Below are 16,233 nucleotides of genomic sequence, written 5' to 3' on the forward strand. Positions count from 1 at the left end.
GTTAGTTAATTAACCTCAAAAGCTGATGATTAAGCGGGTTCCGGTTCCTCGCCATGCCGGCCGACTGAGCGATGGACGTACCTCAATCTGTAAGTGCGCTAAAATAGTTAAACCATCGCCATGAGCAATCGGATCTTGTTGAGATGCGGTTGTTTTCCACTGGTCGAAGAGTGACAGACGGAGCATCATTTGGGGGTACTTGTCCTGCTTAGATTAAGTGTGACCATTACCCGGGCATATAATTAATTCCTGGTCGAAATTATATGAATCATCCTGCAAGGGCGATGCCCAGTCAAAGGTTGAGTGGCCATGATGGCGCGAACCGCCCACGCCGTACCCGACGTACATATGCTTGCGACTCCTGCAGCATCAGAAAGGTCTGTCCCCGAGTACGGGCTGAATAATCTAGATTTTTATTCTAACCAGTGGGATCTAGATCAAATGTGATCGCGCAACGCCCCAGTGTGACTGGTGCTACCATCATAACATCCCCTGTACCTTCACACGCAACCGAGATTCCTCACGCTCATGCTTACGCCAAACTCGGAGTGATACGTATGAACCTCTGGCTTTTCTTATATCCCTTTGTATTCATACCTGATTGTAACGTTACATCGAACGTGATCCTTATTGACTCGGTTTTCCAGCAGCAGTAGTAATTCACCTTCCCCACCAGCAAGTACATCTATGAGATACGGTACGTCCGGATTAAACGCAACTGATATCTACCCCAATATTGAGGGTCTTTGATTATTCTAACATGGCCCCATTGCATGGACTAAAGAAAGAAAAACTCGGCCTGGAGTACCCTTTCCACAGGGCGGTCCCCAGGCTGTGACGCCCCAGGGCTTCGGGACCGATATATGCCTTGCGGGACAGACTCTCGGGAATATCTGTGCCTTTAATGGCTTGCCTTTCTTCTCTCCAAGCGGGTTGGAATGGATCCGAGCTCGTACCGGCGAGGACAGATCTCTAGACCGATATTGCAGCTTGAGGCCTATCACCTGGCCGCGGCTAGCTAAGAAACGTACCGAGGGCGACCGACGATTATCTCTGCCAGATAAATCGCTTCTTTACGAACAGATAGAGGCTTTTCAAAAGTCAATTTGCGGCCAGTTCTTGCCTCTCATTAACCGAACATGTTTTGAGTGCACTATCCGAGCGGCCTACGAAAAGAAATTATCAGACATTTCGCCTGGGCTTTCCAGCGCCAGGATATGTATATTAGCCTTTATGGCCCTGAGTTCGTTCTTTGCTGCCCAACCACATGTTGACAAAATCGTGACCGCCGATGAATATGCCCGCGAGGCTCAAGATCTATTACCGGAGATGCTCAACGAGTCAGTAACTTTGGACGGGTTGCAGGCACTGACCATGCTGGTAAGACCATCGTTCTCCTTCAACCACTCACCTGTGCATAGGGATCTTAACAATTATACAAAGTTAACATTTTGAGAAAAAGTGCATCTGTAGTCAGGCCATATCTGGAGATATGCTCAGTATAGAGCTTCTGTTGTCCATGGCCACACGCTTCGTCTTTCACCTCAAAGGCAACGTCTACCCCGAGGATGTAGAGGGCGTTACTCTGGATGCAAAATTGCACGTCAGGAACCTTTTTTGGATCTGTTTCACCCTCGACAAGATGTTCAGCTTGCGCACAGGACTTCAACCCTTTATCGACGTGACGAATTGCGATCTAAGGCTTCCTCGAATGCAGACGGTAACTGGCCCCCTGGAAGGCTTGCAGCCTTTCTATCGCCAATACAACCACACTATGTTTCTCGCTCTCATTCGCCTGTCTTTGGTCCAGTCGAAGGTCTACCATGGCCTCTACTCTTTCTCCGCCCAACGCCAAAGCGATGCGGATCTCCTAGCTACCATCCGCAGCCTGGACATTGCCTTGGAGGAGTGGCGGTCCTCAGTGCCCACGTCCTGGGGCCTACCTACACCGCACGAAAATCGCATGGCCGGTTTCCTCTTTGAAATGCAGTACCACTACACCATGGCTGCCATCCATCAGACAAGCAGCCGGTGCACTGCCTGGGTCCGGAACCAGGACACCCGCGCGGCGGGCTCGAGTCTTGCCCTCAGCGTAGCAGCCAGTCGGTCTTTGTTACGAAAGTTCCTGGAGACAGATCCACAAATCGAGGGACAATTTCTCTTGTAGGCGACCAGTCATATGTTTGGAGCAATGTTTCTCTGATGCTAATATCCTTGGAAGGTTTTGCTTACCGGAGCTCTCCACGTCTGCCATCCACCTTTTCTCGAACATCCTGATGAGTCCTCAGGAGGACCGAAGCGACACTGACTTATCTTTGATGAGACTAGTACTTCAACATATAGGGAAGTATATGTGGAGGCAGATGCCAACCACATTTACCGCCCAGGTCCGTCTTGTGGAAGAGTTTATGGGCGACCTCTATCATCTGGCCGAGATGGCAATCCTCAAGGCCCGAAGGGGACAATGAACATTGATATAAGGCATATACGAATCTGCAAATTCCATATCTGATAATTCCAGCGTTTAGCGTTGCCCTCCCCTTAAAATCTCACGGTAAGATAGCATATTCACCAAGGCACTGGGCCCGAGCAGTCAGAGCACGATATTGCACCACTCTTACCCCAAGTCCCGAATGCTCCTGTTCCGACACTATTTCCCACCCTTCGGGTTCCTGAAGTAGATTCCTCTCGTACCTGAGCAGGCAACAACATCGTATGACCACGTTCTCAGTATTGCCAGGCTCATTGAATTGCCGGGTTTTCTTAAATGGCTCTGTCCGTCGAAGCCTTAACCAGTCCTACAACAAGGGGGAAAGGGTGGGGGAGTTACTTACAGATCACTTCCTATTCGCACTTCCCAGCATCTCATGTATTCTAAATGGGATGAGATTCGGGAAGCTATTGCGATGGGTTCAACGTCGCGTCCTTCCCCGCAGAGGCCTTGTCGATGTCGCTTGACTCTCTCAACTGCTTATTTCTCTCGTGATGTGAAACGCACTTAACTTCCACAAAGTGGCTGGGATGCGAACTCGCAGTCCGCGGCTAATGGGTTCATCACGATGGACAGTTGCCCCGCGAGGAGGTGAACGTATCAAGTACTATGCACGCGATATGAAAGTCTGACGGAGTGGATCTCTACCCCATCAAGAACGATATAAACTCCCTTCGTAATCGCTCAAGAACAACACCCATGCTCGGTGATTTTGATCCCCGTGTATCTACTAGTCCCCACCATGGATATGAGGTTGGGAGACACTATCAATGGCCAAACGCAAGGGACCTAAACATCCAATACGATTCCATGCGAAACTCCAATCCACCGTATTAGTCAAACCAAGGTATATAGTCATACTTTGGATGCCAGCCTGATACACTAGACATCAGTGTTCTGTACTTGGTGGATTAGGTGCAATTACCGACAGAGTCACTCCAAGACAGGCCTCAAATAGCGTTATCATAGTGATGATCCCACCTACACCACTAGTAATTCCTCAACTAAACAATATCTGGCAAACATGTTGAGCTTATAGAGTAGCGTTTAGAACTTGTCGTGGTATTTTAAGGAACCTAAGAGACAAAAGCATTCGAGACAATCTATACGATCCATCGACTTGCATAACAGGGAATGAAGAGGTTACCCAAATCCTGCATGAACGCCATTAATCGTGAAAAGGGTCGTAAACTGCCCTAGAGCCAAATAATCATCAACCATAATTTCAAACGCCGTGAAAATGCAGAAAACACCACATTTTATTGAGCTTGATAGACCTTGAAACTCTTAAACTCCCAGTAAGCCTCGGTAAGGTTGGCAGGATTGCGTGCAACAAAACTGCTACAAGTGCCAGGACAGTTGTATAAGTGGGTGTAGAACTGAGGCTGTGCGCCCAGCTGCCCACAGAGATCGATATTGGCAATGATACTCTGATTGCTGAAATGGGACGCAATGTCGCAGTTGGTATTGGGAAAGTCGGCCAAGGCAGTTCCCCAGGTTGTTGGATCCGGGATATTATCTAAAATGTCGTTCGGAATCGAACCTCGAGGGAAAAACCAAGCTCGAATGCCAGAAGTACGGAGCTCCAGAGCATAAACCTGAGTTTCTTAGTATAATAAGAGAAACGTGCCCTGGACACAAAGACTTACACCTCCCCCGTTCTCATTGAATTCGGGTCCATAAGAGGCAGGTGGAGCTTGGACGCCACAACCTGCATTGCCGTGAGTGCTATTGTCACACTGGTGGTACAGTGCATGCCCTGTCTGCTTCCGTTTGGCCTTCATGTCACAGCCAGGGGTGGTATGCAAAGTTACTGCGTTCCCTTCGGTGCCTCCGTTGTTCGCCTCTACAACATCAATCTCGCCATTCAGTGGCCAATTGTACGTATCACTAAGCCACAGGGCGGGCCATGTCCCGCAGCCATAAGGCGTATGGACGATATCAAAGATGAAAAGGCCAGTATCGTAAGACTTCTTGGACTCAAGTCGAACAGATCGCCTGCCATTGCTGGGAGACTCTTCAGATGTGTCCACCCTCAGAATGACAGAGGCTTCCGTAGCATAGGTCAGATTCAACTTTCCAGCTGTGATCCTATCCACATATCTGCCCAAGGATCAGCCAAAAGCTCTCCAAGACAGAAAGCAGAAGGGAACACTTACTGCACAAACCCATTCGTAGGGTCCTTATCAGAGAAATAATTGAATTTGTCCAGAAACGTCGGTCCCGAGTACGTATCCAGCAATCTGTAGTCCAGTCTTGAATAGTCAGGATACCGATTGGCCCTCGTTCCCTCTACGACCCCTACGATAGCAGCAATAAGGGCCACGACAATCAGTGCGCCCGCGATAAGCTTCGCGCGCAGCGACCACCCGTGAGGATTCCACCACGGCTTGGCGGCCTCAGACGAAGCGTTCTCTTGAAGGCCGAACGAAGAAGGCTTCGATGTTTGGTGCTCATCCATCCCGAAATAAGCCATCTGCGTTGGGACGCCGCCGTATCGACTGTGGTCGTCGGCGGCGCCGCTGTACGGCTTTTCAGCCATTTGCCGTGCTTTTATGTGGTTCTATTGCGAGTACACGATCAGCAGAAGGCAGAAGGCAATGGATATCAGTAACTAATCTGAACAGCGCTGAGCTAGTGTATGATGTATGGAGTTTGCTATGGAAGAGGTGGAGTGTCACGAAGACGCCGCGACGAAGCGAGGGATGTCGTCATGCACAACATGAGAAGCTGCCACCGATCATATCCGAATCAGGAAGCCGGCATGCACGGCTGCGTGCAGTAGCACGAGCTTTGCTACATTGCACAACCCAGAAGTCAGATCGAGTCAAGCAGCCTTGTGCCCTTGCCCATGGTTAAGTCTTTCAGAAGAACCTTTTAATATTGTCTTTCCGATCAAATATTGACCCATTACGAAGTACAGAGTAGTGTCGGAAACAAGCAATGGATGTACTGTGTGTGGTCCCTGACGCTAGGCTAAAAATAGACACGGCTTCCTTACCCGGAATGGTACCTGACACTGGATGAATTTCATACAGCAGTGTATTCTTGATTTTTGCAAGACATCCTCCCGAAATGGAACTTGGCTCCACCCAAACAATACGCGTCACCATCTACCTAGAAAGTATTTGAACAAAGTAGGTGGTAGTTGTTCATTGGACTTCTCATCAATACCGAGGTACAAGGTGGCAGGAGCGACGCAAGGACGAGGGAGAAGCGAAGCTTCCGCCAAGACTGAAGAGCCCTGTCTCTAGAAAGCAATCAACAGTCAACATCGGAAATTACTACAAAGCGGCGGTATAAAATCATAGCCCACAGCATTTGGTATGGACTTCATGTCGTAATTCCAACAAATCTCAAGTAGACATTAATTGTGTTCTGCTCAATCTTGCAGCCTCCTCAGGGAAATTGGGAACGCAAGTGGATGATACCTAAGGATGTCCACAGGTGTATACGTACATATTGGTACGAAGCACCGTTTGCATCATGCAGTGCAATTGGCAAATTTTGGCATTCCATCCCAGCCATTTCAGAGTCAAAGACAGAATTACATAGTAGAGAGAAAGCCGAGTAGCCTCCTTTGCAGATTTCACTTCTTGAGATCAGTTCAATGGTTGCTGCCTGGAGTCGATCGATCCACTATGTTCTAAACCATCCTTCGCTAGCCTTAGTCGATCTCAATTTCTGTTTCAGTTGTCTTAGGGGACTAGCGGATCCTCCTAACATACTACTTTGCCCTAATTGTGTATAGATGTCTCGAGGCTTTAACATAGAGCAATTCATCTTTATGAACAGCCAGCTGTGTTGCTTATTATATAAAGGTCAAATGGTCGACCATATCTATGTAATGACAAGATCTCCCGCCGTGAGGATATCGAAACAATAATAATACGTCGTCGCCAAATAACAGACGCTCGGTAAACAAAATGTGAAGAATTCGAATAGTATGTGCAACCTCAACAGTACGGCACCAAGACACCTAAATTGTGTTAGGCTACCAATACAATTGAATAACACCGGTCCATCCCACGTTCAGATAACAGACTCCTACCGCTGGGATTTTTGGGATTGTTGCGACCGCATTGTCGAGTGCCGGCGGATGACATTGTCCCCGTTTGTCCATGCCGTTGCACCCCTGTCCTTATCCTCGGCGCCTGTTGCGACACCGTTCTCTGTCCGCGCTTGCGAATAAGTTCGGTCCATCCCAGACATGGTGCTGAGGTTCGAGACACGCCGACGCATTCGTCTCTCTGCATCCTGCAGATCCTTGTCCTTGAGAGATTCCGACGGAAGCAAGATTGCACGGTCAAGCGCATATGGGAGACCACGATGTCGCCCACGGATTTGCATTGCAATGATAATGAGCTTTGACAAAACTTTGAACTGGCCACTGAAAGACGTGTTGACCCCCGGATATCCGAATGACAGGCCAACGGTACCATAGGCGGAGACAATTTCGAAGAGCACTGCCCACATCTGGAAAGCATACTCGTCCTCTGACTGTAGGCGGTTGCCCTCCACGATGGCAATTATGAACAGCCCGAGGAAGACATACCACAGATCAAAACTCAGCTGCCTTCTTAAATGGAACCCGATGTAACTAGGAGGGGTCTGCGGTTCGTCTTCGTCCTCCCCACCGGCATAAATGCCGAGGCTCCTCTCCTCGTAGACATTGGTTCTTCGCATGGAAATGGCGATGGGGAAAACCGAAATATACATCATAATCATGTAGGAGACCTGAATCGCAGGGTGAAGATCCGCTACGCTCACCACGCCAAATCCAGCAGTCCGCGTGGATGCTGCTTGGAAAAGGCCGACGAGTACCCGGATGCCCGGTGACAAAGAGGTAACAGTTGGATCGTTCAAGTCGAGAATAATAAAGAAGATCAAGTCAATCCCGTTCAGCGCCACAAGGATGGCGAACAGCCACCAGGTCGCGTTTCGCGGGAAGAGTAAGGTAAAGCATCGGCGAGGGTGATCCAACAGAAATTTGAGCTCCTCCCAAACGGCGCTCTCGCGTGGGACAATCTTCGACAAAACCCAGATGATCAACCGGAGCATACAGGGAAAGCCGGTGTTGCCGATAATGATAAGAAAAGTCATGAGGAGAAGAGGAAATACAGCTGTCTGGAACGAGGTCATGGAGTCGGGCGTCAGCGTGAAGCCGACGTCGTTGAAAGCAGATCCCGCAGTGAAGATGCCCCACCAAGGACGACCTTGTCCGATTTGCTCAACGACCTGACCCCAGTGAGTGGTCATGATCCAACCGACGAGGCAGACCATTCCCAGGATGTGAAAAAAGAGGTAATAAGAAGTGAGTACAATGGCTAGAGTCTTCAAGGCTCGGTATTCGATGCCTCCCAGCTCATCACGCTGCTCCTCGGTCAGATCAACAAAGTTAGAATTTCGTGCAACAGTAGCGTTCCAACTGAGGTAATGGAGCGTCGTACGCTCCCGTTCTTGGGTTAAGGAGCGAACAAGATTGCTAAGGGTAGGGCGTCGTGACCTTGAACGTTCCAGGGCTGAAGTATCGTTCAGATCTTTCGTGTCTCGATAAGTGGGACGTGTGTCCAGACGAGGGAACGTCGAATTTCTGGTTCTCGTCTGCTGTATGTCCGGTTCATTGATGGTGATGTGCGGCCCTTCTAGTGGTCCAACTTGGTCGGACTCCTCCGAATTCCGAGAGTTCTCGTCGTCAGATTCGCTGCTACGCGTCCGCTTGGATCCCTCGCCTTCATCATCTGCTTCCTCCAGGACCTCCGGCACGCCGCCGCGGTCATACTCCCTAGGGCTGGGAATGCGCAATGCCCCTTTATTCTTTCGTTGTTTCTCCAGGAAAGCAATGTAATGCTCAGGATCTAATTGCGTCGGCACCCGAAGGCTGCCTAAGCCGAGTCCTAAAGTGCCGTTCGGACCACCCGTCTGAACCTCCGAACTGTCCGCTCTATCAAATCGGGAACTCGACCCTGGACTCGATCCATACTCGGGGTTTCCAGCAGACGCCTCGCGACCTCTTTCATTGGATTCCTGGGTATTGTTGCGCAGCACAACAATCGGGCGAGAACCAATGCCAGCTTCCTCCCTTCCCAACGAAGTTGCGTCCTTATCACGACTCAAGGTTCGCATTCTCGTCCTGGTAGAGCGCATCGCTCGAGTGTCCTGCACGATGTGTTGAAACCGCTTCTCGAACCAATACAGCCGGATGAAGACGAGGACGGAGTGGATAAAAATCGGCGTCGTGAGCATGGAGCTGAAGTACAGGATCACCTGCTGGTACGTTTTTAACTTGTTGAAATCTACCGTATTGAAACCGCTCTGAGTTGCCGCGCCGGAACAGAAGAAGAGGATGTCAATATAGGCAAGGTCACCTCCCGGATAAAGAATAATGGAAGTGATCAGTGTCATGGCGATGATGTAGATGTAATGCACTGAGATAAAGTTGAGATGAAGCCCGCTTATTAGCGGAATGCGGGACTTCATCGAAGCCAACCGCCGAAGCACAGGAGTAAACATTGTGGCAGGAACTGTGGGAGGACAGCGGGCGTCTCGCAGAGACTACCTGATCCTGGCCACGAAGAAACCTTTGCGGTCAAACAAGCCGTCGTCGAGACTCCCTGAAAATGAAGAAACGAGGTAATGTTCTTCGAGGAGGGGTTTGAGTTGAAAGGACGTTGATCCGCCGCCACACGAGAGATCTACCACACGAATACCGTCACTGCAAATCTCCGAAGCTGCGCGCAAGTTATGGGTGCAGAACAACTCCCAGAACCAACCAGTGTTAGCCTCGAGTCACTGGAAAGTAGTAGTTCAGGAGAAGACAAGCAGTCATAAAAGCCAAGAACATTGTGGAGCAGGACAACCAGGCAGAACTGAATTGAGGATTGTGGTGGCCGCAGAGGCAAGAAAAGGCATAGGAAAACCGATCTCAGTACTCAGGTGTATAGAGTTGGGAAGAAGAGAAGTGGAAGGGGAATTCGAAGAAGAAAAATGGCAATGGACAGTCGTACGATAAGGAGAAAATTGTGATGGACCAGGGTCGGTTCAGGACTAGGTTCAGACGTTTAGACGGTGAGTGCGAGACTTTTTTTGCCTTTCGAAAATCAAAATAACTCCTAACAGAACGACGGAACCGAATAATTAATTAATCGCTCACTGGGGGGGTGGTTCATTTTGCGGATCTGCGGAAGCAAGTCCAGATTCCAGGCTTGAACCAATCCAGTCCAGAGTACGCTTGGTGTATAATTCTGTTCCATTTTCCATTTTCCCTAAAAGAAGCACCTCCGTAGGTGACTCCTAAACTGGCAAACTATTCAAATGTAGACAGCTCCCAGTAGCGGTAACGGCCGAGGGATGACCAGTCCCGACCATCGGGTCAGCACTGTGATGGCTGCGACCGGCCGGACTGGACCATCTGGAATGTCTGAGAAATGTATCGTTACGGTCTTGGCTGAATGGCTTGGTAGCGGCTGTGCTCTCGGCGTGGCCATACAAGGATTTGTGCATATATCACCACGCTAGCTACTAGCATGGTGTTGATCATCCTGGGTAATAGTGATCCTGCTATTGACAAGCTGAATAGACATCACAATAGAAACGGCATACACTACTCCGTATGCAAGCCACTGATAACAACTGGTTGCAAGATAGGTTTCCTAACCTACTGATGAATGAAACCCTACAAGCAAAGTCAGGGGCGGTAACTTAATGTCCAATACAAATTAAAAAATACCTTGACTCTAAGATAGGTAAGTATGACCTGGGAATTCAGTCCCTTCGTGTGTTTTGCAGTTTGCCTAGCTCGTTTCAAGTGGGGATGCACTCTCGGTACCACAAAATACGCACTCTAAATAGATTAAGCTTTGACCTGTAATTTACTGTTGCACTTTACAGAGCACAAACTGTTTTCAGTCTACCTCCCTGGAGTGAGATAATATATCAACTCAAGCCTCTGTTCTCTCTTTGTTAACATTGAGACAAATATATGCCCTCCGCGATATTGTAGGATCCACTTCCGGGTATGTCTCGAGATTAGAAGGTTGCTTTTAGTTTGATTATTCTGCTGCGGCCCGCACCACAAGTCCTTTCCGACAGGTCAGGAAGCCGAATCATTCCCGACTCTCGAGTACCGTCTCGAGTACCGTCTCGAGTACCCCTAGCTCATAGCTTACTGCCTGTACTACTGGCATGACGTGGACACTAGGTTGAGCTACTCTTGAGTAAGGCATGCCACATGCACCAGTTACAAAGTGATCAGCGCAGGACTTACCTGACAGGATAAAGGAAAAAATTTCGGGAGTCTAATCTATTAGCAATCGGATTCACTCATGCGACAGACTGTAAAACGTTCTTCACTACACGACACAACCAATCTGCGCAGCATAATTATGCTCGCATGCTCGTTTTGGCCGACCGCTCATTCTAATCAATAGTAACCTCAAAAAGGCGACGCGAAATGTGAAATCCTCAGAATCACCGGCGCAAGCTCGGGCAACAACAGCGGTAATCGTCTTGGCTTCCATCCCTCCTCGATGGGTAGACGCTCCTCACCAAACAACACTCGTATATATTCCTCTGGCACACGATACGGGAACCCCCGACCAAATATACACTGAACCGCTCTCAGCTCCGCGCATCCACTGAAGTGATTGAACCTATCGAACTCCAAAGCCGGATTGTCTCTCTTTTGCTCGTTGTACCGAGTCTTGCGATACTTACCGAAAGCCGACGCGCTGAAACCCCTCTCTGTTTTTGGAGCCGCGAGGAATCGCTCCAGAAGGTCGGCATTCACACGCATGCAGTCGCCCAGGGCGCGGTCCTGTCGGGTTACAGAGACATCGTGCTCCACGGCGTGAGGTCGGCCCACCTGGTCGAGGTTCAGCACGGGTACACCGTCTTCGTTCGTCTGGTCTTTATCTCGTAGTCCGAGCAGGGCACCTTTCTTCGGGTCGTCAGAGTGAACTTTGAACGCCCCGTTGACGAGGATTGTGATGACATCGATGCCCATGCCCAGGTAGCGGAGCGCCGCTTTTAACTCGGCGGCGGTGATGTTGCGGCCGCTACGTGCAATGATCCCGTGGTTTGCAAGCGAGTTGAGAACGGGGCATGGGGCTCGTAGGTGGCCGGGTCCTGCAGGACAGTAATCGCCTTTGATAAGAGGAAGTCCCTTTGAATCTATGATTTCTAATTCTGCCATTTTTGACATGGTTGTCTGCAATGGACGTAGACAAAGACGAGTGTTGGATAAAGCACAGTATTTATGCATTTAAGGGCTGAAGATGTCAGGACATCAAGTGGCCAGAAGTGACAGGGTCAGATGAAAGTGTTGTGAGTTGACAAAGTGATGCTTGCCTCTTGAGGAGCATCAGAGGCTGCCATCAGTCGCTTGCGGCAGGTGACTGATAGGGGGCTTGGTGGTTACACAGCCCTAATATTTTGCCTCAGGTTTATCGGATGCATCATAACCACTGAATGGAGAGATTATATACAATCTCAAGATTCGCTTTCTCTGGTTAGTATCAATAACCCGGCAGGTTGCACAGACCCTCTTTGCTTTTCTCCATGATTGCGTTGCATCAATTGTGAAACGAAGAACACATCGAAATAAATTAAGAATAATAGTAAGTCTCAACTTCTGGAGTACAGGAACACCATATATACAATAGATCTAACCAAGCTCTAACTGAACCGGTCCACCAAATCCTGTATCGACTCATTCATCTCATGCTCCGTCTCCCATCCCAACATATGCCCGGCTCCTTCAAAAACCTTCCATGTGATACCCTCACCAATCTCCTCTCTCAAAAGCTCCCCATGACGAAACGTAAGCATTCGATCCTCCGTCCCATGTACAATAAGAATCCGCTCCCTGCCCACTGCATCCCCCAGCGCCATCAACTGCTCCGCAGACTTATGGTGAAAGTAACAAGCAGTCACCTGCAATAAGAACCCCTTGGGCGTATACGACTCTGTATCCGCCTTCTTCCTCAAATGCCCCGCCGCAAATCGATCCCTCTTCGTCGGAAAATTCAACGCAGGATCCTCATTCTCCGTATCGGGCTGCGCCAGAAACTCACTCGCAAACAGCGTCGCCGCGATGCGGTCAATCTCCACGTCCACATGTCGCGGGATGAACATGCTTGCACGCTGCTGCAGGTTCTCGAAGAAGGGTGTTGTGCGGACGAGTCGCGGAGCCGTACAGCAGAGCGTCAGGCTGGCGAGCCGGTCGGGAATGAGCATCGCGACTTCCTGAGCGATCATACCGCCCATACTGGCGCCGATGACGTGGATGGCGCGTGTCGCGGGAGCTTTCATGTCGATCCAGCCCAGCGAGCTGACGAGGTCCACGACATCGCGAGCCATCTCGCTTGTTGAGTAGAAGCAGGTGGGTTTGTCGGAGCGGCCTACGCCGCGATTATCGAAGACAAGACACGAGTATTTCGAGCCGTTGAGGTGGCCGAAGTACTTGGTTTGGCGCTTCCAGTCTTTCAGGGTGGCATTTAGGCCCATAATCCACTGGTTGGCATTAGCATCGTACTTCCCCTATGAATAACCTGCAGCGGGATTACTGCATGCGCGAAGCGATGAAATACTGACAACTAGTTTCACGGGTCCCGTGCCATGGATCTCATAGTTGAGGTTGATCGGACCACCGCGCCTGTTCTGAGCCACCAGGGCCCGTCCCGAGGTTGTGGGAGGGAGTTTCCAATCCACAGTGTCATATGCTGGATGAGCAATGATCTCTTGAGCTGTTAGAGGCGCCATTTTATGTTGCTTTCCAGGCCTCCAGGGTTAACTAAGTTTACGTCCTATAAGATGCAGCCGGCATTCCCGAAGGCCGGTCCTCTTCCTTGGGTCATGTTCCTTGTTTCTCTCTTGGCGCCCGATCCCGAGGCACGGTCACCAGCAACTGTGGGTCACGCGCTTGTGATGCCCGATAGACAATGACCCCATATGAATTCATGGAGAATGGTGAACTTGACAGATTTCTCCTGGAAATAGGTTTCTTTATTTAGATAGTTCTGAGATGTTGTAAGCATTTGCCGCAATTGTACCTCCAGCTCTACCTCGTACAGCACAACTCATGCCGAGTTCAGGTGAAAACAACATATTTATCTCAAGCGTAGAGCTTCCATAACCTGCTTCGCCTTTTGAACTCTTTCCCGGGTCTGCGGACTCATCGAAGCATTATCTAAGAGGCTGCTGAACCTTTCCTTACACCTCTGCCAACTTTCTATGCTTAACCCTTCGTCTTCCTTCGCAACAAGTCTCTCTCCGCACTGTATGACCCATTCCGCTGCAACAACCATCCTAGATTCCAGAATAGATCTGGGGCCATCGTCGACGAGTCTGAGCTCCAAAACCTCTTCTACCATTCCTTCGATTGAATATTTCGCGAAGAGAATCAAATTAGCAGATTCATCTCTAGTCAAGCGAGCAGCATAAGCATTTAAGCTCTGCCAATGTTCACGCTCCTGCTTATCATTCAGAGATACCATGCCTATCAATCTGTCAATAAGATCACGATGCCAGCGGCTCGCACGGATCTATACTTACAATCATACATCTCCCTGAATGTCGGACCTAGCAACGGTAAATCTCCCCACAAGTCAAAGGTATGGTCCCATGACGCTAGGTAGACAGTTTTGGTCTGGGAAGATAGACCTTTCAGGGCCTTGATCAGCTCTGCGAGTCTGTCCTGTTCAGGAGCAGTGTAGGGTATCTGCTGAGCCACATTATGGACCACACCCCAGAAGTGCCAGAGAAAACTTCCTGGGTCCTCGCGAGGCTCGTCTGTAGGTTGATCCTCATCAGAACGGTTCGCAGGGAACAGTCGATCTAGTGCTTGGGCTGCGACTGCAGGTGAGGCGGCGGGGTCTTGTAGGTAGTCCCGCAATATCTTGAAGATTTTTACCTCGATGAACCATGGATCATCGTCTTTTAATTCGAGATGAAGAGAAGACATAATGAGATGGTGACTGCCTTTCCTTTGAAGTTCAAGACGGTGAGATGGTGGTTTCAGCTGGTGTGATAAAGGAGAAAGCGGGGAACAACAAGGCAAGGTGGGATATAGATTGTGTGAAATGGACCACAACAGAAAGTCAAGAGAAGCAGAAACAACTGAAAAAGAAAATCAAAATAGGGGTGATTAAAATGTATTCTTGATTCAGTGCTTGGAGGCGCAACTGCTCTGACGTCGCCCACTTGGAAATCTGACATCAGGTCGAGTTTCAAATGGGCATGTGGACATGGGGCCAAGAACTGGAATCAGGCAACAGCGAGGCACTTTCTAACTAGCTGTGTCACCTTGAAAATGCTCAATGTCTCACCCGCAAGGGTCAGCTAGTACGCTTTTCAGCTCTTACATGTTGCAATCCAGGATCTAGTCTTCGGTGTTGATATGCATGAAGCTTGGGTTGAGTATCCACTCCATCAGCTTACAGTCATCTCTTCTGTCTCCATTAGGCAACTGGGGCAGAACATCCAATTTCTCTTAGCTTACAATGTTACATTGACTCCAAAGCTCGCACTCCACTTGTCAGTTTGCGGCATGATCTACCCTGTAAGGGGCGTCTTCTGGCCCCAATAATTACCTCTACAGACAGAGGTACTCACCCAATATCATCTGAGATGTGCAGAGGACAAAAGACGCATCTTCGCGACAATCCCATGTCCTGGACGAATAATGTCAGGTATAAAAGCGGTTGAATTCTCTCGTTTGTCGCAACCAAATAGGAAGACATCGTCACAATTGCCCTGACTACGTCCAAGATGGTTGCAATCAAAAATCTTTTCCTGCTGGCTGCCACAGCCGTGTCTGTTCTAGCTGCTCCCTCGCCCCTCGACGCTCGTGCGGTAAGAGTCACATCGAAAGGCCTTCGAAAGGATGACTGACATGACCCCCTAGACCTGGACATGCATCAACCAACAGCTGAATCCCAAGACAAACAAATGGGAAGACAAGCGGCTTCTATACAGTCAAGCCAAAGCCGAAAGCAACTCCCACCACGCACCTCTTTCCGACGGCAAGACCGGTAGCAGCTACCCGCACTGGTTCACTAACGGCTACGACGGGAATGGCAAGCTCATCAAGGGTCGCACGCCCATCAAATTCGGAAAAGCCGACTGTGACCGTCCCCCGAAGCACAGCCAGAACGGCATGGGCAAGGATGACCACTACCTGCTGGAGTTCCCGACTTTTCCAGATGGCCACGACTATAAGTTTGACTCGAAGAAACCCAAGGAAGACCCGGGCCCAGCGAGGGTCATCTATACTTATCCCAACAAGGTGTTTTGCGGCATTGTGGCCCATCAGCGGGGGAATCAGGGAGACTTGAGACTGTGTTCTCATTAGTTATGTGGGTATTATGCCTTAGGAGGGCGTTGCTGCCACTCCTTTCTTCGACCACAATATGCGCCTTATTTACTGATCGGGTAGACTTGGGCTCCAGTGGTATCTGGACAATATGCTTGTTTATCATTATTTGAGATGCAAATTGCCGCAGACATTTCGCTCGCTCACTGTTAGATATTTGAATAGACATTTTAAGCCCTTCTAAGTATCAGTTTGTCTAGAGGTAACATTGCCTTCATATTTGCAACCGAGATCAAGAAGCTTCTAGTAGTCAGTAGACAGGACAGTCGAGCACTTCTGTCAGTAACCTGAATCCTAGCTAAAGGTATTGCACCATTAACTTTGGCTTGCTGCTTGAGTTTCATGCAACCCCGTGACTAAAGGCATAGTT

General features: G+C 49.5%; 7 protein-coding genes across 7 annotated transcripts; 2 read left to right on the top strand and 5 right to left on the bottom strand.

The window, feature by feature from the left end:
• The first annotated feature begins 69 nt into the window (after positions 1 to 69).
• Positions 70 to 2,659, top strand: AFUA_5G02270 (Zn(II)2Cys6 transcription factor). Its single transcript, XM_077804724.1, has 6 exons — positions 70 to 377; positions 437 to 555; positions 648 to 697; positions 785 to 1,380; positions 1,463 to 2,163; positions 2,222 to 2,659. Exons 1-6 carry the CDS (start codon positions 264 to 266, stop codon positions 2,466 to 2,468), a joined length of 1,827 nt encoding a protein of 608 aa, XP_077660862.1. The 5' UTR covers positions 70 to 263; the 3' UTR covers positions 2,469 to 2,659.
• Positions 2,660 to 3,541: 882 nt separating this feature from the next.
• Positions 3,542 to 5,033, bottom strand: eng4 (glycoside hydrolase family 16 protein; the record flags this gene model as incomplete). Its single annotated transcript, XM_743021.2, has 3 exons — positions 3,542 to 4,089; positions 4,141 to 4,594; positions 4,651 to 5,033. 3 exons carry the CDS (start codon positions 5,031 to 5,033, stop codon positions 3,751 to 3,753), a joined length of 1,176 nt encoding a protein of 391 aa, XP_748114.1. The 3' UTR covers positions 3,542 to 3,750.
• A 1,238-nt stretch (positions 5,034 to 6,271) lies between these two features.
• Positions 6,272 to 9,579, bottom strand: AFUA_5G02290 (potassium ion transporter). The gene has a single exon (XM_743020.2). It carries the CDS (start codon positions 9,002 to 9,004, stop codon positions 6,539 to 6,541), a length of 2,466 nt encoding a protein of 821 aa, XP_748113.1. The 5' UTR covers positions 9,005 to 9,579; the 3' UTR covers positions 6,272 to 6,538.
• A 1,168-nt stretch (positions 9,580 to 10,747) lies between these two features.
• On the bottom strand, positions 10,748 to 11,836 carry AFUA_5G02300 (putative peroxidase). The gene has a single exon (XM_743019.2). It carries the CDS (start codon positions 11,751 to 11,753, stop codon positions 10,926 to 10,928), a length of 828 nt encoding a protein of 275 aa, XP_748112.1. The 5' UTR covers positions 11,754 to 11,836; the 3' UTR covers positions 10,748 to 10,925.
• A 233-nt stretch (positions 11,837 to 12,069) lies between these two features.
• AFUA_5G02310 (alpha/beta fold hydrolase) lies at positions 12,070 to 13,393 on the bottom strand. Its single transcript, XM_077804725.1, has 2 exons — positions 13,085 to 13,393; positions 12,070 to 13,003 (listed from the first exon to the last, which is right to left on the bottom strand). The coding sequence occupies exons 1-2, from the start codon at positions 13,250 to 13,252 to the stop codon at positions 12,167 to 12,169; spliced, it is 1,005 nt and encodes a 334-aa protein (XP_077660863.1). The 5' UTR covers positions 13,253 to 13,393; the 3' UTR covers positions 12,070 to 12,166.
• Positions 13,394 to 13,405: 12 nt separating this feature from the next.
• AFUA_5G02320 (DUF3632 domain-containing protein) lies at positions 13,406 to 14,727 on the bottom strand. Its single transcript, XM_743017.2, has 2 exons — positions 14,045 to 14,727; positions 13,406 to 13,988 (listed from the first exon to the last, which is right to left on the bottom strand). Exons 1-2 carry the CDS (start codon positions 14,451 to 14,453, stop codon positions 13,600 to 13,602), a joined length of 798 nt encoding a protein of 265 aa, XP_748110.1. The 5' UTR covers positions 14,454 to 14,727; the 3' UTR covers positions 13,406 to 13,599.
• Positions 14,728 to 15,032: 305 nt separating this feature from the next.
• On the top strand, positions 15,033 to 16,095 carry aspf1 (major allergen and cytotoxin AspF1). The gene is made up of 2 exons (XM_743016.2): positions 15,033 to 15,343; positions 15,396 to 16,095. The coding sequence occupies exons 1-2, from the start codon at positions 15,260 to 15,262 to the stop codon at positions 15,840 to 15,842; spliced, it is 531 nt and encodes a 176-aa protein (XP_748109.1). The 5' UTR covers positions 15,033 to 15,259; the 3' UTR covers positions 15,843 to 16,095.
• Positions 16,096 to 16,233: the final 138 nt, after the last annotated feature.

This window comes from Aspergillus fumigatus, chromosome 5, assembly GCF_000002655.1.
Source record: "Aspergillus fumigatus Af293 chromosome 5, whole genome shotgun sequence".
NCBI lineage: Eukaryota > Fungi > Ascomycota > Eurotiomycetes > Eurotiales > Aspergillaceae > Aspergillus > Aspergillus fumigatus.

What these genes read in the sequence shown, in the direction of transcription:
- AFUA_5G02320 (XM_743017.2), bottom strand. Translation starts at nt 14,453, where the DNA reads ATGTCTTCTCTTCATCTCGAATTAAAAGACGATGATCCATGGTTCATC. An exon ending in ATTCAGGGAGATGTATGATT is followed by an intron (nt 13,989 to 14,044) that starts GTAAGTATAGAT and finishes ACAGATTGATAG; the next exon opens with GCATGGTATCTCTGAATGAT.
- aspf1 (XM_743016.2), top strand. Translation starts at nt 15,260, where the DNA reads ATGGTTGCAATCAAAAATCTTTTCCTGCTGGCTGCCACAGCCGTGTCT. An exon ending in CGCCCCTCGACGCTCGTGCG is followed by an intron (nt 15,344 to 15,395) that starts GTAAGAGTCACA and finishes ATGACCCCCTAG; the next exon opens with ACCTGGACATGCATCAACCA.
- AFUA_5G02310 (XM_077804725.1), bottom strand. Translation starts at nt 13,252, where the DNA reads ATGGCGCCTCTAACAGCTCAAGAGATCATTGCTCATCCAGCATATGAC. An exon ending in CGGGACCCGTGAAACTAGTT is followed by an intron (nt 13,004 to 13,084) that starts GTCAGTATTTCA and finishes AATGCCAACCAG; the next exon opens with TGGATTATGGGCCTAAATGC.
- AFUA_5G02300 (XM_743019.2), bottom strand. Translation starts at nt 11,753, where the DNA reads ATGCATAAATACTGTGCTTTATCCAACACTCGTCTTTGTCTACGTCCA.
- AFUA_5G02270 (XM_077804724.1), top strand. Translation starts at nt 264, where the DNA reads ATGAATCATCCTGCAAGGGCGATGCCCAGTCAAAGGTTGAGTGGCCAT. An exon ending in TGCAGGCACTGACCATGCTG is followed by an intron (nt 1,381 to 1,462) that starts GTAAGACCATCG and finishes TTTGAGAAAAAG; the next exon opens with TGCATCTGTAGTCAGGCCAT. An exon ending in ATCGAGGGACAATTTCTCTT is followed by an intron (nt 2,164 to 2,221) that starts GTAGGCGACCAG and finishes TATCCTTGGAAG; the next exon opens with GTTTTGCTTACCGGAGCTCT.
- AFUA_5G02290 (XM_743020.2), bottom strand. Translation starts at nt 9,004, where the DNA reads ATGTTTACTCCTGTGCTTCGGCGGTTGGCTTCGATGAAGTCCCGCATT.